The sequence below is a fragment of the Mustelus asterias genome, chromosome 3 (genome assembly GCF_964213995.1).
Source record: "Mustelus asterias chromosome 3, sMusAst1.hap1.1, whole genome shotgun sequence".
NCBI classification, from domain to species: domain Eukaryota; kingdom Metazoa; phylum Chordata; class Chondrichthyes; order Carcharhiniformes; family Triakidae; genus Mustelus; species Mustelus asterias.
This window is the reverse complement of record NC_135803.1, coordinates 53130151-53148978: the sequence shown is the minus strand read 5'-3', so window position 1 is coordinate 53148978 and position 18828 is coordinate 53130151. Positions and strand designations below refer to the sequence as shown.

Genomic DNA, 18828 nt, shown 5'->3' with positions numbered 1-18828 from the left:
GAGCCCTCCTCCTCCACTTCCTGTGCCAGATGCAGAGAAGTTTATTTCTCTGTTTCCCATCCTACACAAGCCCACTCCCACTAGCCGAAATATTGAGGCTGGGTGGGAAAAGGCCCACACATGGCTGTGAAGTGAAGTGGCCTTGCCTGCCCAAGTGTGAAATTGCATCTGGATCGGGACAGGCGGGATACCGGGAAGAATCCTCTCCATGCAATTTTATGCTCCTCCACCCTGACTCAGAATCCTGTCCTTTGAGCCTGACTACACATAATCTGGAACATGGGAAAAGTCTCTGATCTGAAATGTTTTATTTCAATTCTCATTTCTGTCTCCACAAATGCTCGCAGCCCTGCTGAATATCTCCAACATGTTCTGTTTTTTATAGATTGCAGCAAAGTGATAGAATCACCGCCCTCCATTAGAACAATGTTGTGTTAATTTACCTGTTCTCTCCACAGATTCTAACTGACGTGATGTGTGCTTTCATTGCTTCCTACATGTGCAGTTTATTTCTTATTATTCCTGGCTTTTGTCACACTGAACCACTTTGCACCGTATTTTGATCATCCTGCCTCCAGCTCTGGTGGAAGCACTGGCACTCTGGGATTAGGAACAAGCCAAGGTGCTATATAGAGTGATGGCGGTGTGTTACGGATCACTGAGTCTGAGTTGCTGTGGCAACGTGCACTTCTACTTGCATGTTGTAGTGTGGAGCTATGGATAATGAATGGAGAGATTCTGACTTTCTTTGCAAGGCATAGAAATCACTGCTGCTCTTACAGCCTGCCTGCCATTGATGTGTTCTGGAAGGAATTTCAGGCTGACGATTAAGCTGTTTGGCTGCATTATGAACATCCCTTCCTCAGCCATAAAGTGCTGAGAGTGGGATTCGAACTAGAGCTGCTGGGTCAGAGGCAGGGTTTCTACTAAAGTCTACTAAAGTTTATTTATTAGTCACAAGTAAGGCTTACATTAACACTGCAATAAAGTCCCCTAGTCACCACACTCCGGCGCCGGTTTGGGTCAATGTGCCTAACCAGCTCGTCTTTCAGACTATGGGAGGAAAACAGGGCACTTGGAGGAAACCCACCCAGACACTGGGAGAATGTGCATACTCCATATAGACAGTGACCCAAACTGGGAATTGAACCCAGGTTCCTGGCGCTGTGAGGCAGCAGTGCTAACCACTGTGCCACCATACCGCCCAGATTCTACCCGCTGTACCATGAGAGCTCTCCCCACTTTATTGAGTACTCAAGGATAAATATTTGTTTTCACAGATGCGCTTTATGCTGCTTTTCAGCCGCCAAGGCAAATTGAGGCTCCAGAAGTGGTATACCACAATGCCTGATAAAGAGAAGAAAAAGATTACGCGGGAACTTATTCAAATTGTGCTGACTCGACAACCCAGAATGTGTAGTTTTGTGGAATGGCGGGATCTCAAACTTATTTATAAAAGGTTTGAATTATCTTTTAGTAATGCAGATTTGTGCAGCATTTCACTACTTCTCTAATTAATAACCAGCTATTGAATATTTACTGAACTTGATATAACTGTGACTTCTGATGCATTATAGAAAACAACAACCAGTTTGAAAGCAGGTGACTGCGCAAGAACTGGCACCAGCTGTTTCTGACACAACAGTCACGGAGCTGTTGATTCTTTAAAGAATAAGAAGCATCCTTTTCTATTTTCGTTGAATTTTATTAGCAGCCACTTAGTTTAGAATAAAAGCAGCAAATGCTGGAAAGACTCTGCAGGTCTGGCAGCATCCGTGGAGAGAGAGGGGGAGAAAGAAATAGAGTTAATGTTTCAAGACCATGGCCGGAATTCTCCGGTCTGGCACACCCCTGCCTCCGCTGCCAGCGAGAATGGAGAATTTGGCGCTCAGTCAAATCTCCGTTCAGAGCAGCGGGACTGGATAATCCCAGTTCTGGGTGAGGTTGGAGAATTCCAGCCCATGTGACTCAAGCTCTGCAGTAGAATCATACAGACTCAAAATGTTAACTGTGCTTCTCTCTCCATTGATACTGCCAGGCCTGTGGAGTCTTTCCAGCATTTTCTGTTTTTATTTGGGTTTCCAGCGTCTGCAGTATTTTGCTTTTATTTTCTTATATTTTAGTTCAGAATGACTATTCCAAAATAGAGTTTATGGGTCCCTGCTTCCCTTCAATAATTTTCCATGGCATCTTACTGAATTTTTATTGTATGCCTTTCCATCTGTTGTTCTGCGATGCCAGTATTCCAGATGAACGGTGAGTTTTCATTTGCTGTGTTTTGCTTGCACTCCTTTCGATGAATTGGAAAAGAAAAGGAATGATTTTAAAGCCTACTTCAGGACAAATCATGATTAGGATTTTCAGCAGCTCAAACCAACAACACCCTCCCTCTATACAAAAATCAGACTTTAATCTCTAATCATCAATCACAAAATATAAACAAAGACCACCTCCCATTGTATTTAGATAGCACCTTTCACAGCCTCGGGCCACCCTAAAATGCTTAGAGCCATTGAAGTGCCTTCTAAAGTGTAGTCACTGTTGTAATGTGGAAAATGTGACAGTCACTTTGCATGGAGCATTGAGATAGTGACCAGATCAGCTGTTTTGTCATATTCAGAGAAGGATAAATAGTATGAACAAAGAAAATTACAGCACAGGAACAGGCCCTTCGGCCCTCCAAGCCTGCGCCGACCATGCTGCCCAACTGAACTAAAACCCCCTACCCTTCTGGGGACCGTATCCCTCCATTCCCATCCTATTCATGTATTTGTCAAGACGCCCCTTAAATGTCAATATCGTATCTGCTTCCACTGCCTCCCCCAGCAGTGAGTTCCAGGCACCCACCACCCTCTGTGTAAATAAAACTTGCCTTGTACATCTTTAAACCTTGCCCCTCGCACCTTAAATCTATGCCCCCTAATAATTGACTCTTCCACCCTGGGAAAAAGCTTCTGACTATCCACTCTGCCTATGCCCCTCATAATCTTGTAGACTTCTATCAGGTCGCCTCTCCACCTCCGTCGTTCCAGTGGGAACAAACCAAATTTCTCCAACCCCTCCTCGTAGCTAATGCCCTCCATACCAGGCAACATCCTGGTAAATCTTTTCTATACTGTCTCTCCAAAGCCTCCACATCCTTCTGGCAGTGTGGCGACCAGAATTGAACACTATATCACAAGTGCGGCCGAACTAAGGTTCTATAAAGCTGCAACATGATTTGCCAATTTTAAAATTCACTGCCCCGGCCAATGAAGGCAAGCATGCCGTATGCCTTCTTAACTACCTTCCCCACCTGCGTTACCACTTTCAATGACCCGTACACCTGTACACCCAGATCCCTCTGCCTATCAATACTCTTACGGGTTCTGCCATTTACTGTATATTTTCTATCTGTACTAGACCTTCCAAAATGCATTACCTCACATTTGTCCGGATTAAACTCCATCTGCCATCTCTCCGCCCGAGTCTCCAACTGATCTATGTTCTGCTATATCCTCTGATGGTCCTCATCGCTATCCGCAAATCCACCCTTTGTGTCGTCCACAAGCTTACTAATCAAACCATTTACATTTTTCTCCAAATCATTTATATATATATTACAAACAGCAAAGGTCCCAGCACTGATCCCTGAGGATCGCCACTTGTCACAACGCTCCCTTCAGAAATGCATCCTTCCACTGCTACCCTCTGTCTTTTATGATCGAGCCAGTTCTGTATCCACCTTGCTAGCTCACCTCTAATCCCAAGCAATTTCACCTTCTGCACCAGTCTGCCATGAGAGACCTTGTCAAAGGCCTTACTGAAGTCCATGCAGACAACATCCACTGCCCTATCCTCATCAATCATCTTCGTCACTTCCTCGAAAAACTCGATCAAGTTAGTGAGGCACGACCTCCCCTTCACAAAACCATGTTGCCTCTCGCTAATATGTCCACTTATTTCCAAGTGGGAGTAAATCCTGTCTTGAAGAATTCTCTCCAATAATTTCCCTACCACTGACGTCAGGCTCACCGGCCTGTAATTACCTGGCTTATTCTTGCTACCATTCTTAAACAAAGGAACAACATTGGCTATTCTCCAATCCTCTGGGACCTCCCCTGGAGCCAGTGAGGATACAAAGATTTCTCTCAAGGCCCCAGCAATTTCCTCCCTTGCTTCTTTCAGTATTCTGGGGTATACCCCATCAGGCCCTGGTGGCTTGTCTATCTTAATGTTTCTCAAGAACCCCAATAACTCCTCCTTTTTGATCTCAACATGACTCAAGCTATCTACACACCCTTTCCCAGACTCATCATCCACCAAGTCCTTCTCTTTGGTGAATAGTGACGCAAAGTACTCATTTAATACCTTGCCCATTTCCTCTGGCTCCACACACAGATTCCCTCCCCTGTCCTTGAGTGGGTCAACCCTCTCCCTGGCTACCCTCTTGCTCTTTATATATATGTATAAAAAGCCTTGGGATTTTTCTTAACCCTGCTGGCCAATGACTTTTCATGACCCCTTTTAGCCCTCCTTACTCCTTGCTTAAGTTTCTTTCTACTTTCCTTGTATTCCACACTTGCTTCGTGACAGAGGACAACTTTCCTGCTCTTCTTCAAAATTATGCCATGGGTTGTTTTACATCCACCTGAGTCGGCAGATAGGGCCTCAATTTAACATCTCGTCCAAAAGACTTCACCTCTGTCAGTGCAGCACTCCCTCAATACGTCACTGGAGCTTTCATTTTGATCTTCAGGCTTGAACTCAAAACCTTGGCCCAAATCGTCCGGTCTCTGGCCCATTAGCAGATGCACGTCAGGACACTATGAAAGTTCTGACATGCTCAACTACATGGGAATTGCCCTGGAAGTTTCAACTTCTGATGGGCAATTTCCCTGCTTCCTGGGACCCTCTGCAAATGTCTTGACTCTTGAGTTGGAGTAGGAGAATTTTGGACAGTTCGAATTCACTTGATTATCCAGGAAATGTTAAATTAAAACCTTGTCTAACTCATGGACAACTACAGAAAAGACCCACCCCCACCCCCACATAATCACTCGCACTGAACCCCTGGACTACCCCTTAATGACATAACAGCTCTCCCAACCTGACTATCACCTGCCCTTACCAATTCACTTATCCATCCATCAATATTCAAACCAGACCCCTAAACGTGCCATTAAAAGAAAAAGGGGCATGTCCTGGCATCCCCCCACCCCCACACTCTACTCCACTTTGACAGAACTCTCTGAGGGATGCTGCATTCCATGTTTCTGGGAAAGTACGGCTCAGAATGTCCTAGAAGAAGTTTCTATCTCCATATCATCACCCAACTTTTTATTCATATACGAGCTGTGGATGTGCTAATTGGCCAGCATTTCTTACCCATCGTAGTTGCCCTTGGTGAGCTGTCTTCTTGAACTGCTATAGTCGCTGAGGTGTAGATATACACCCATCTTTCAGCTTAACCAGGTATCCCTGACAGCAAACTCAGTTAAATGTCAGCTGATGTCAAGGGCAGTCATTGACCTCACCTCTGGAATTTTATTCTTTTGTCCATGTTTGGACCAGGGCTGTAATGGGTTTTGAAGCAGAGGGGCTCCTAGCTAATCCCAAATTGAGGTAATTGTAATGGTTGGGGAGGAGTTCTGGGATTTTGACCCAATGCCAGTGAAGGAACAGTGATACATTTCCAAGTCAGGATGAGTTGCTTAAAAAGGAACTTCCAAGTGGTGGTGTTCCCATGTGTTTGCTGCCCTTGTCTTTCTAGATGGTAGTGGTTGTGGGTTTGGTAGTTCCTGTATGAGGAGCCTTGGTGTGTTCCTACAGTGCATCTTGTCGAAGGTACACATGGCTACCATCATGAGTCAGTGGTGGAGAGAGTGAATGTTTGCGAATAGAGTGCAGGTCAAGTGGGCTGCTGGCTGCTTTGTCCTGGGTGGTGTCAAACGTCTTGTCCCACGGATGGCACGGTAACACTGTGGTTTGCATTGCTGCCTCACAATGCCAGCGACCTGGGTTCAATTCCGGCCTTGGGTCACTGTCTGTGTGGAGTTTGCACATTCTCCCCATAACTTTGTTCCGAATGCTTCATGCATCCAGGCAAAGTGTCTTTATTCCAGCTTTTATCTGGACCCTAGCGAATCGTATCACTCGGGCTGTAGATACGCCGCTGTTTAAAAAAGGAAATAGACAAAAGGCTGGTAACTACAGGCCGGTTAGCTTAACGCCTGTAGTTGGGAAAATGCTGGAATCCATCATTAAAGAAGAAATAGCAGGCCATCTGGATAAGAATGGTTCGATTAAGCAGACGCAGCATGGATTCATGAGGGGAAAGTCGTGCTTGACGAACTTGTTGGATTTTTATGAAGATGTGACTAGTGCGGTTGACGGAGGGGAACCAGTGGATGCGGTGTTTTTGGATTTCCAAAAGGCGTTTCATAAGGTGCCTCACAAAAGGTTGCTGAAGAAGATTGGGTCACACGGAGTTGGGGCTGGGTGTTAGCGTGGATTGGGGATTGGCTATCCGACAGGAAGCAGAGAGTCAGAATAAATGGGTGCTTTTCTGGTTGGCGGATGGTAACTAGTGGCGTGCCGAAGGGATCGGTACTGGGGCCTCAACTATTTACCAGTTATATAGACGATCTGGAGGAGGGGACTGAGTGTAGGGTAACAAAGTTTGCAGACGACACAAAGATAAGTGGAAAAGTGAATCGTGTGGAGGGCATAGAAGGTCTGCAGAGAGATTTGGACAGGCTGAGTGAGTGGGCGAGGATCTGGCAGATGGAGTATAACGTTAACAAGTGCGAGGTTATTCACTTTGGAAGAAATAATAGCAAATTGGATTATTATCTAAATGGAAAGAAATTACAACATGCTGCTGTGCAGAGGGACCTGGGGGTCCTTGTGCATGAGACGCAAAACCCAGTCTGCAGGTGCAACAGGTGATCAAGAAGGCAAATGGGATGTTGGTCTATATCGCAAGGGGGATAGAATATAAAAGCAGAGATGTCTTGCTGCATCTGTACAGGGCATTGGTGAGGCCGCAGCTGGAATACTGTGTGCAGTATTGGTCCCCTTATTTGCGGAAGGATATATTGGCCTTGGAGGGAGTGCAGAGAAGGTTCACCAGGTTGATACCAGAGATGAGGGGTGTTGATTATGAGGAGAGACTGAGCAGATTGGGTTTGTATTCGTTGGAATTTAGAAGGCTGAGGGGGGATCTTATAGAGACCTATAAGATAATGAAGGGGCTGTATAGGGTAGAGATGGAGAGATTCTTTCCACTTAGAAAGGAAACTAGAACTAGAGGGCACAGCCTCAAATTAAAGGGGGGACGGTTTAGGACAGAGTTGAGGAGGAACAAACAAAGAACAAAGAACAAAGAACAATACAGCACAGGAACAGGCCCTTCGGCCCTCCAAGCCCGCGCCGCTCCCCGGTCCAGGATTGAATCCTGAATCCAGGATCCCCGCCCAATTTTCCAGCCTATCTACATCCTAATATCCTATCCACCGAGCTGTCCCTCACAGCTACGATGCTTTGTTCATCACAACCTATTAACTCACCCCCACCCCCCCATTCCAGACCATGTGATCTCCAGGGAGAGGTGAAAACCCAGAGTGAAAACCCCAGGGCCAATATGGGGGAAAAAAAATCTGGGAAATTCCTCTCCGACCCCCTGAGGCGATCGAAACGAGTCCAGGAGATCACACTGGCCCTGATCAGAACTTCTTCTCTCAGAGGGTGGTGAATCTCTGGAATTCTCTGCCCACTGAAGTGGTGGTGGCTACCTCGTTGAATATGTTTAAATCACGGATAGATGGATTCCTGATCGGTAAGGGAATTAGGGGTTATAGGGATCAGGTGGGTAAGTGGAACTGATCCACTTCAGATCAGCCATGATCTTATTGAATGGCGAGGCAGGCTCGAGGGGCTAGATGGCCTACTCCTGCTCCTATTTCTTATGTTCTTATGTGCCACCCACTGAACTCTAGCAGATAACCTGTTCGAAAATGTTCTCATGTTCTGCTGCATTATGTGAACATCCAGTCGAGAAACAGGCCATTCAGCCCAACCAGTCCATGCCAGTGAGATATTTATATTTGCAGACTTTGTGGCTGGATCTTTTCTCATCCCTCTGCCTATTCCTCATATCATTTCAGTGGTAGGAAATGAGCCTGCCTCAGCTCCACTGAGCCGCTCCCATTTTTCTGTCATTTGGTTTTTAGCAATGACTCATCCACTTACTGGTCCAAAAGATTTAATTAGTTAAATTGGAGTGATGTCATCCATTTTTCAGTTGTTAGGCAATGATTAGCATCCAATGCTTGGGTTCAACTGAAATCAAAAGTGACTGAGATGTAAAACAAGTTACTGATTGGCTATTGCCCATTTTAAACCATTGCATACATTGAAAATGAGCCCTGATGTCCTCTTTCTCTGACTATGGTGTTGAGATTTGCCTTTACCATACAGTTTAATGTGTAACATTAAACCTGTTGGGTCTCAGTGCTTTGAACTGACCACACTTTCAGTAACATGGCCATTCAGAGTCCTGAACAATTTAAGCATACATTTCTCAGACTTGCACTCAGCTGCTTTAGCTGAAATATTCACTATTCTGTTTGCTTTCTTTATCATCGCCATGTGGTCATTGGGCACATTGAGGACCTGGTCCATCACTTATCACCCCTAGATCTCTTTCAGACCTAATCTTTGCCATTTTTGACAGCATTCACATACTTTAAGTAGTTTAAAGTTTATTTATTAGTGTCACAGGTAAAGCTTACATTAACGCTGCAATGAAGTTACTGGGAAATTCCCCTAGTCGCCACACTCTGGCGCCTGTTCGGGTCAATGCACCTAACCAGCACGTCTTTCAGACTGTGGGAGGAAATCGGAACACCTGGAGGAAACCCACGCAGACACGGAGAGAATGTGCAAACTCCACATGGACAGTGACCCAAGCCGGGAATCGAATCCGGGTTCCTGGTGCTGTGAGGCGGCAGTGCTAACACAGTGCCACTGTGCTGCCTACTCGCTCACCATTTCCCCTCACATTTTTTCACATTAAATTTAATTTTCCACTGTTATTTCCATTTATGTAATGTATCTGTGTGCCTCTTTAGATTCAGCTATCGCCATTCTCGCCTCTCAATTTGGTATTATCTGTGAATCTGATCACTTTTTTCATGAATGATTCAAATTTAGAATCTCAATGAAAAATAGTTCTCTCTACATTGTTGATTTTTACTAGATGTTCCATGTGTTGATTTTCTATTTATATGCTAGAACAGCTATATTTAAGGGGTTCTTACTGAAAACGTGGATATTATATCATGCAGCAATTTTGAACATTGCACTTAGATTCTGGCAATATCTCACTCAGTTCAAGATTTTACTTATTTTGTGTACAGTCTCTGTTTAGAGTGTCATTTCACTTAAGTGCTTTATATTTGGTCGGAGAACCATTAAATTGAAGTATTCTGTGATGGCAAAATTACTTTTCGAATGGCTTGACAAAGATAACGAACTGAAGCTTCAGCCTGAGGGAAAACTGTCAGAGGTCGGGCAGAATGCATCGCCATAATCAGAATCTGGGAAAGGATTTGGGCCCTATAAAGGGAGAACTGAGATTTGAAGAATGATATTTTTTGCCCTTAGGAAAGATAATGATGAGCCTTTTTTAAAATTGATTCCTGTTTTTTTTTCCCCTCTCTCTACAAAGGTGAGGCAAAGTGTTTATTCATGGGATGTATGTTCTGCCTACCAATTTCTTTTGTAGAAAAATTGTAAGTAAGTTTATAGTTTCACTGAAATGGTGCACAGGAGAAATTTTTCAAGGTGGTGTTGAAAGCTTGCAGTGTTCAAATGCAAGCCACTCAAAAGAAACCCAACATTATTGTCCTGTGCCAAAATGTAATTCATAACATGCAGTTACTTGTAATCATAGCATCCCTACACTGCAGATGGAGGCCATTCGGCCCATCGAGTCTGTACCGACCACAATCCTACCCAGGCTTTATTCCCGTATCCTCACATATTTACCCTGCTTATCCCCCTGACACTAAGGAGCAATTTATCATGACCAATCGACCAAACTCGCACATCTTTGGGCTGTGGGAGGAAACCGGAGCACCTGGAGGAAACCCATGCAGACACAGGGAGAGTGTGCAAACTCCACACAGACAGTGACCCAAGGCCAGAATTGAACCCAGGTCCCTGGCGCTGTGAGGCAACAGTGCTAACCACTGTGCCACCGTGCCGCCCCATGTTGAGTTTTCTTTTCCATTCACAATATACAGCTTGCTTTAACTTGAATAGGCTATCCAAGTCTGTAATAATCTTGAGGCATGTTTCCAACTGTAATAATGGTTCCTACAGTTCTTTTCAATCACAACTATACAAACTTAAGATTTTGTTGTAAATAATATCAAAGTAAATTTCTGTGTTTTTTTAAAATTTACAATTCAATGCCCAATTAGTAAAATTGTTATTTGATTTTTCGCAGTTATTGTAAGGTTATTTCAAAGGAGTATACGACTTGTATTTTATTAAAGGCCTCTAGTTCACAACTGATTATGAAATGTTCACAAATAGAAAAATCAGCAGTGCCTTGGAATATCCCAAACATTATTACATCAATGGAACAGTATTATAAAGCTAACAGAACTTCACTGTCAATAACTCAGATGCTGCGTATAACATCATGTTTCTGGGATTTTGTTTTTGTCCATCTCTTAGGTTTGCTAGTTTATATTTCTGTTGTGCAATAGAGGAACAAGACAATGAGCTTCTGACTCTAGAAATCATCCATCGCTATGTGGAACTGCTGGATAGGTATTTTGGAAATGTATGTTTTCTGCGGTAAATGCATTTAAATATGCTTAATTTTATCATTGAACAGTCCCATTGTGCTGGTGAAATTGTTTATTTGATTCAATTCTGCTTTTTGTAAAAAACAAATTGACTCAAAGTGAGGCTTATTAATGCTTTGAAATTGAATAAAAACCTTTTGGTCAAGTTACTGGTAGAGCATGGTTAGCTACTAAAATGTGTAAAGCTCATTTAGCTCAGCCTCCACAATTTATTCCAGCCCTAATCTTCTGAGGACACTCCAACTGAAGCAGGTAATTTTTTTTTGTAGTAGCCTTAGGGGGAAATGTTCTGTTGGAGGAACTGGATTAGGACTGCCCAAACTCATTTTGCAGTCAACATAAAAAGACATAACATAAGCATAAAAGCTTTTAACACGAGGTCTAAAAATGAAAGCACAGCATACAACAAATTGAACCATTCGGTCTTCAGGTATGATATGCCATAAAAGTTATCTTTAAATATTGTTGCTATTTCAATTGTTTTCACCACATTAGACAGCACAATTCAATATAGCTTTCTGATAATTATACCTATTTAGGTTAGAATTTCTTCTAATCAATTTTGTGGCATGCAGTTGTAGTACTATCATCTCAATTGTCAAAGGTGAAAATCAATCCTTCTTTCTTTGGAAATTATTTGATTGTGAAGCTCAAAAATTTTACCATGATCCAAATAAATAGCTTTAGAATTTAAATCTCTTTCCACAATTCCTGCACCACTTTACTTTCAATTGAAAATTTTGGATCGGGGCCTTTTTTTAATGGATTTCTCAGTTGCAATTATGAATAATAAGTAAATTAAATATAATTTTTTTTAGTACACTGGGTTAGGGAACTGGTGAGTTTCACTGAAGTGGTAAAACCCCATTGATGGGTCACATTTCCTTCGGGGAAACTTGGATCTCAGTGATAACAAATCTGGGGAGGCAGCAGAGTTGATGGGAGACTCTCAGGAGAGATAAGGATGCGTGGGTGTTGGGCAGAATACTGGTCAGAAATGTGTGGGAATCACAGCCTGTTTAGAGAGCATGATGCTGGCCAGGTTTGTGAAAAATGGCCTTTTCCTCCTCTAAATGGGTTGAATAGCAAACATAGGGTGCTGTAAGAGATTTGTGAAAATGTTTCACAAGATTCTTTTACAAGTTTGCTGTTCCATTGTGGAATAGTAACTTCTATCGAATACCACTTGTTTAAAATGTTATTTGTCTTTAGGATGTTCATGTGTGTTTGATAAATATTGACTTGTTTTAATGTAATTATAGTACTAGTTTTTTTACTTCTGTGAAACAATCCGGTTTATGAGAGTTGGTATTTAATATACCTAAAACTGCATAGCCATATTAGTTAATAGTATTCTTACTTATAGAGTCATAGAGATTTACAGCATGGAAACAGGCCCTTCGGCCCAACTTGTCCATGCTGCCCCTTTTTTAAAAAACCCCTAAGCTAGCCCCAATTGTCCGTGTTTGGCCCATATCCCTCTATACTCATCTTACCCATGTAACTGTCTAAATGCTTTTGTAAACACAAAATTGTACTCGCCTCTACTACTACCTCTGGCAGCTTGTTCCAGACACTCACCACCCTCTGTGTGAAGAAAATTGCCCCTCTGGATCCTTCTGTATCTCTCCCCTGTCATCTTAAACCCATGTCCATTGGTTTTAGGCTCCCCTACATTTGGGAAACGATGTTGACTATTTAGCTGATCTATGCCCCTCATTATTTTATAGACCTTTATAAGATCATTCCCAAGCCCCTTACGCTCCAGGAAAAATAGTCCCAGTCCATCCAGCCTCTCCTTATAACTCAAACCATCAAGTCCTGGTAGCATCCTAGTAAATCTTCTCTGCACTCTTTCTAGTTTAATATTATCCTTTCTTTAATAAGGTGACTAGAACTGTGAGAAAGAGACTTCAAAAACCACTGCTCTTTTTATGCAGACTGTTATCTGTTCAATCCAAAAAACTATTTTCTACAAAGTTACTTTAGATTTGGGAGCCATATAGCTCAGCTGAATAGATGGCTAGCTTGTGGTTCAGGATTATGCCAACAGCGGAGGTACGATTCTTGTTCTGGCTGAGGCAGCCTGGGGTCTTTCTCCTCGCCATAGAATCCCATAGTGCAGAAGGAGGCCATTCGGCCCATCGAGTCTGCACTGACCACAAGCCTAGCCAGGCCCAATCCCTATTACACCATGCATTTACTCTAGCTGGTCCCCCTAACATTAAGGAGCAATTTAGCATGGCCGACCAACCTAACCCGCACATCTTTGGACTGTGGGAGGAAACTGGAGCACCCGGAGGGAACCCACACAGACACTGGGAGAACCTGCAAACTCCACACAGACAGTGACCCAAGCCGGGAATCGAACCCGGGTCCATAGCGCTGCGAGGCAGCAGTGCTAACCACTGTGCCACCATGCCCCATAATAAGTGGCAGACAATGGTAAACTACCACCAGAACATAAATCAGCCAAGAACAGAGTTCGGGGTGCCTTTGTGTAGAGTGTACATCACACACATATTCTAGATTTGTATGAAAATACTGAGCAGACCAATCAGCATCTATAAGTGCAAAGCTATGAGAATATTCTTGACATTGAATTTTTAGTTTCCTCTAAAGGATGCAAATTCTAATTCTGAATTTGTATTTCTTTTAACTGAATTTCGTGGTTATCAAGATGATGTCCATTTGTTTCATTTTTGCATGAATATGCAGGCTATGGATTAGAAATGAAGATAAAGTAAACATCCCATCAATGTCCCTCAGCAATAATTTCAAAGCACATCTCAAACTGCACTGGACCATACCCAATCAAGAATAAATACTGGCTAGTCTGTACCACCAGATGCATGATGAGACTGAATTAATTTCACTTGGGAATGAGAGAGCGTGGATAGACTTTATCAAATTAGTTTGGGTTGGATTTAAACTTCCATCCTAGAATGGAAAGATACTAACTGCTTTGCCAATTAACCCTCTGGCTCATTCTAAAATAATAGTGTAAAATGAAAAGCTTGCAAATGAAACATCATTCCTGGTACTGTTGTGCTTCAAAGAACTGAAGATATAATGCTAACAAAGAAAAATCACTCGGGATAAATATTGTATAATTCAATAGCAACCAGAATACTTAGCATTTAGCTGCACCAAATATGTAATTAGAATATTTTGAGGAAGGCACAGCTACAGAACTATTTATTTAATTATTTATATTAACAAATTACTTCAACCCTTCACTATGGGTTCAGTAAACTGGTAATTTTGGTGCTTTTTCTTAGGTCTGTGAACTAGACATCATCTTTAATTTTGAAAAGGCCTATTTCATACTGGATGAATTTCTAATTGGAGGGGAATTGCAGGACACCTCAAAGCAAAGTATACCAAAAGCGATAGAAGAAGCAGATATGCTGCAAGAGGTAAGGCATAAACTTGCTGATATCTGAAGCAAAGGCCTCACGTTGAACAAATGTTTGCATAACATGTTAAAAATGGCCTATGTAGTTCTTTTAAATAATTAGATCACGTACCTTGTGCAAAGTATTTTTCTTTAACTCTCCTAATCATTCAGTTGGTCAGGGCAGATTGGGTTGTTCTAAGTTTCATTTCCCAATCTTTGTGTAGGGTGCTAGATAAACAGCCACAGTTCTAACTATCCAGCAACCCCTATTGGAATGTTCACAATTGGTTTCTTTTTAATCAAACCAACAGGCTGGTTGGTTGTACCTTTTGTAAAATATGCATGGATGTTGACTGACAACAGATTCTGCTCAGCTCTGGTGTCTCTCTGCAGTCAAGCAGTCTGCCAGCACTCACTGCTCATGTTCACACATGAAGAATGGGGTTGACTGGTACTGTAAAACTGTGCTCTGGCAAGGATGCAAATTGGGGTTGGGGAAATGAAAGTAAAGATTGTATTTTCCTTTGCAACATAATTTTCAGGTACATTTGAGCCTTTGTGGGATATTTTTAGTGCCAGAAAACTGAAACATTTACTTTGTACATTCTGGCCTTGGGTTAAAAATACTACCTCGTTGTTACATGAGTTTTCTTTTCCTTAACATTATTATATATTGGAAGAATCAATTACAAGGGGGCGTAGGTTTAAGGTGCAGGGGCAAGATTTAAAGGAGATGTACGAGGCCGGTTTTTTACACAGAGGATGATGGGTGCTTGGAACTCACTGCTGAGGGAGGTAGTGGAACCGGATACAATAGTGACTTTTAAGGGGTGTCTTGACAAATACATGAATAGGATGGGAATGGAGGGATATGGTCTCCGGAAGGGTAGGGGGTTTTAGTTCAGTCGGGCAGCATGGTCGGTGCAGGCTTGGAGGGCCGAAGGGCCTGTTCCTGTGCCGTAATGTTCTTTGTTCTTATATTGGAGTAGATTCAGTTTTGAAATCTTGTTTTCATTGGTAAATCCCAATACTCAATATATACCAAATAAATACAAAGAACAAAGAACAATACAGCACAGGAACAGGCCCTTCGGCCCTCCAAGCCCGCGCCGCTCCCTGGTCCAAACTAGACCATTCTTTTGTATCCCTCCATTCCCACTCCGTTCATATGGCTGTCTAGATAAGTCTTAAACGTTCCCAGTGTGTCCGCCTCCACCACCTTGCCTGGCAGCGCATTCCAGGCCCCCACCACCCTCTGTGTAAAATATGTCCGTCTGATATCTGTGTTAAACCTCCCCCCCCTTCACCTTGAACCTATGACCCCTCGTGAACGTCACCACCGACCTGGGGAAAAGCTTCCCACCGTTCACCCTATCTATGCCTTTCATAATTTTATACACCTCTATTAAGTCTCCCCTCATCCTCTGTCTTTCCAGGGAGAACAACCCCAGTTTACGCAATCTCTCCTCATAACTAAGCCCCTCCATACCAGGTAACATCCTGGTAAACCTCCTCTGTACTCTCTCCAAAGCCTCCACGTCCTTCTGGTAGTGTGGCGACCAGAACTGGACGCAGTATTCCAGATGCGGCCGAACCAACGTTCTATACATCTGCAACATCAGACCCCAACTTTTATACTCTATGCCCCGTCCTATAAAGGCAAGCATGCCATATGCCTTCTTCACCACCTTCTCCACCTGTGACGTCACTTTCAAGGATCTGTAGACTTGCACACCCAGGTCCCTCTGCGTATCTACACCCTTTATGGTTCTGCCATTTATCATATAGCTCCTCCCTACATTATTTCTACCAAAATGCATCACTTCGCATTTATCAGGATTGAACTCCATCTCTTTACTGTTCAATTAAAACTTTACAGCAATTTATTTTAAACATGCTCCATTCAGATTATAATGTCATTTTGGGATTTTCAAAGAATTTATTTAAATTATCCAAAACTTGTTTATTATTTTGGGAGATTCACAGAGAATTCTCTGGTTGACCATCATAGGAAGCACATGCCTCTAAGTACAAATACATTTGAATTTCCAGACCTATATATTATTTCTGAAAGGCCTAAGCCCTCGTACTGAAGACATTACTTCTGGTTGTTTTGAATGGTTTCACCATTTAAATGTCTCTGAACTCTTGTGTTGATCCCTTGGTCACATTCACTCATTTCATTTGGACAATTGCTTTGCTTTGAAGTCAGTTTCTGTGAGGAATTTGCAGATTTTCAGAGTTTCTTGTAAATTTTTTTTGGATCATTCTAAATAAATAAACCAGTGTCATAATACATGCTTTGCGTAATTTTATCAGCAATTCTATTATGAAACAGCTTTAACGTTGAGTTGATTTAACTAATACTGTAATCTGTTTGTTCCAGACCATGGAAGAATACATGGCTAAGCCAACATTCTAACTTGGGCTTTTAAGGAACTGGATAATAGCTGAATGTCTAAACTATGCACATAAACCTACAGTGACTTATAAAGTTAGCTCTATACGTTTTGCTGCTGAATCTAGAAGAAAGTGGAAGGATATCACCCAAAATGAAATTAGCATTGTGTAATGTTCAACCATAGCTTGTTTATAATGTTTTAATATGGATAACTGTTTATATACTGTTCATTCTAAGCTTTTGTTTGCTGTTAAGCAGGAGGTATGATGTTTCGATACTTTAAAAAAATGCATGCCTTACAAATCTCTAACTAGATAACATTGTAGTTCTTCTATTGTCATTCAAATTATTCTTTTTTAAACTAAAATCTGCAAAACATGTTTCTAATCATTTATAATTAAATAAATTATTATATTATTAATTACAACATTAGTCCTGAAATTTGTGATGTAGCAAATTCACGTAGGGGACTGTTGTCAATAAGTTAATTTATTCTGAAAATTATCACCTTCATTAGGCTTCTCTCTCTTTGATAATCTTTCAAGACAAAAGAATATTACTTTAAAATGTTTGGAATAGGTTGAAGCTATAAAAAACTTAAAAACATTGAGCACATAGTCGAGGCTGGCGCTACCATATGGGGGGAGAACTGAATTTTCAGAGGTGCTGACTTTCAACATGGGTTCCATCTGTTAGTTCAGATTGATATAAATGATTCATAACACTATTTGAAGAAGAGCTAGGAAATTATCTTCAGCCAACATTACCAAAACAGATTAACTGATTATTTTACATCAAAACAAAACTGAAATTGTTATTTCTTTCTAAAGCAGTTTGATCTGGTGTCTAATTGAGATGCTGGCTCCTTCTGAGTCCTTGAGACCCATTTAAATTCTGGTTTGAAACACGAACCAGTGCAATGCTCTTGACGGCTAACTGTGACCACTGCTCAATAGAAGAACCAAGCTATAGGCAATTGAGGACTAGGAAAATCACCTTTCGAGCCAATGGAATTTGAATGTGAAACCCATTTTTACCATCATCTGTTGGAAATACAGAATGAGGTCATTAGTCTATGTGGAAACTACAGTAGGAGCCCAATGCAAATGATAAGTTTATCTTATTTATTTTTAATAGTCTGGATTAGCATGTTGCAATATGCTTTTTTCATCAGCATTGTGATTTCAATAAGCCATCTTTGTTGATATCCAACTAAGATTTATTATTGATTATTTAAATTTTTAAAGGTTTTTCCCTTTTCAATATCAAAATCTCCATTTTTATTTTACTTTAACCCACTGAAAGAAACAACCAATTATATATGTATTTTTCTAAATTCTTTCACAATGATCCTATTCTCAAAAGTTTGCTTTAATTTAGAAATATGTGGGTTCCATAATCATCCTGCAAAATGTATTGAAGGTCAAATTTTTACAAGGAGGCTAAGAAGAATTTTGCAATAATAGTTGTATATAATTTACTTGTATTGTTTAAACATGGATGTAAAATTAAAGTGTTTTAATTAAAGTTGCACAGCTAATGCAGTGAGTTATTTTAACCAAGTCCAAACAAGCTGTCCAGCTAACTGAGCTAAACTGGTTAAATGCATCTCAAGTGCTTTGTAAACATCGTGATTGGAAAAGAGGACATGGCACCTTGTACATGATCCAAACTGTCAATCAAAGACAGAACATTTACAAACATTGCAGTTAGGAACAAAGCAGCACTCTAGATGCATTCAACTGTGAAGAGAAGAAAAACAAACATAGCTCCTGGCTAGTGGGTAAGTGATCTAACCTGTCAATCAAAGCACTTCAAAGGAACCAGGCACCAGATGCTACTCTTTCAATGTTAAAAGGCAACACCCAGTGAAACTCAATCCCTGCTATCCATCAAAGCACTTCAAAGAGATTTCAGAACAGTGGTGTCTTATGAGAGAAAGCAAGTGGATCTCCATGGTAAAACTTACAGGTTCTTTCTATAAGAACACTTTAAAGAAATCATTTAACACCTGGAGTTTATGACATTTACCAGGGCCAATCCCAAATGTGGAATGGAGTGCTGGGTGATTTTGAAGGTTTCCAAGTGTCCATTAGGTATGGATCGCAAACTGACCAGGACACTTCAAAGGTTTTAAAGGACAGAGACAATAATAGATATCTTTA

The 18828-nt window shown here is 41.6% G+C and overlaps 1 protein-coding gene across 3 annotated transcripts in view; it reads left to right on the top strand.

The window, feature by feature from the left end:
- Window positions 1-18192, top strand: part of LOC144491205 (AP-1 complex subunit sigma-3-like) — a 37210-nt gene extending 19018 nt beyond the window's left edge. For 2 of the 3 annotated variants that reach the window (XM_078208892.1, XM_078208899.1), the window contains 4 exons: window positions 1281-1459; window positions 10729-10837; window positions 14144-14281; window positions 16649-18186. In XM_078208892.1, coding sequence (XP_078065018.1) covers window positions 1281-1459; window positions 10729-10837; window positions 14144-14281; window positions 16649-16684 — 462 coding nt within the window. In that variant the 3' untranslated portion in view covers window positions 16685-18186. Of the gene's footprint in view, window positions 1-1280; window positions 1460-10728; window positions 10838-14143; window positions 14282-16648 lie in introns of all 3 variants that reach the window. The other variant, XM_078208886.1, reaches the window with a different exon arrangement.
- Window positions 18193-18828: the final 636 nt, after the last annotated feature.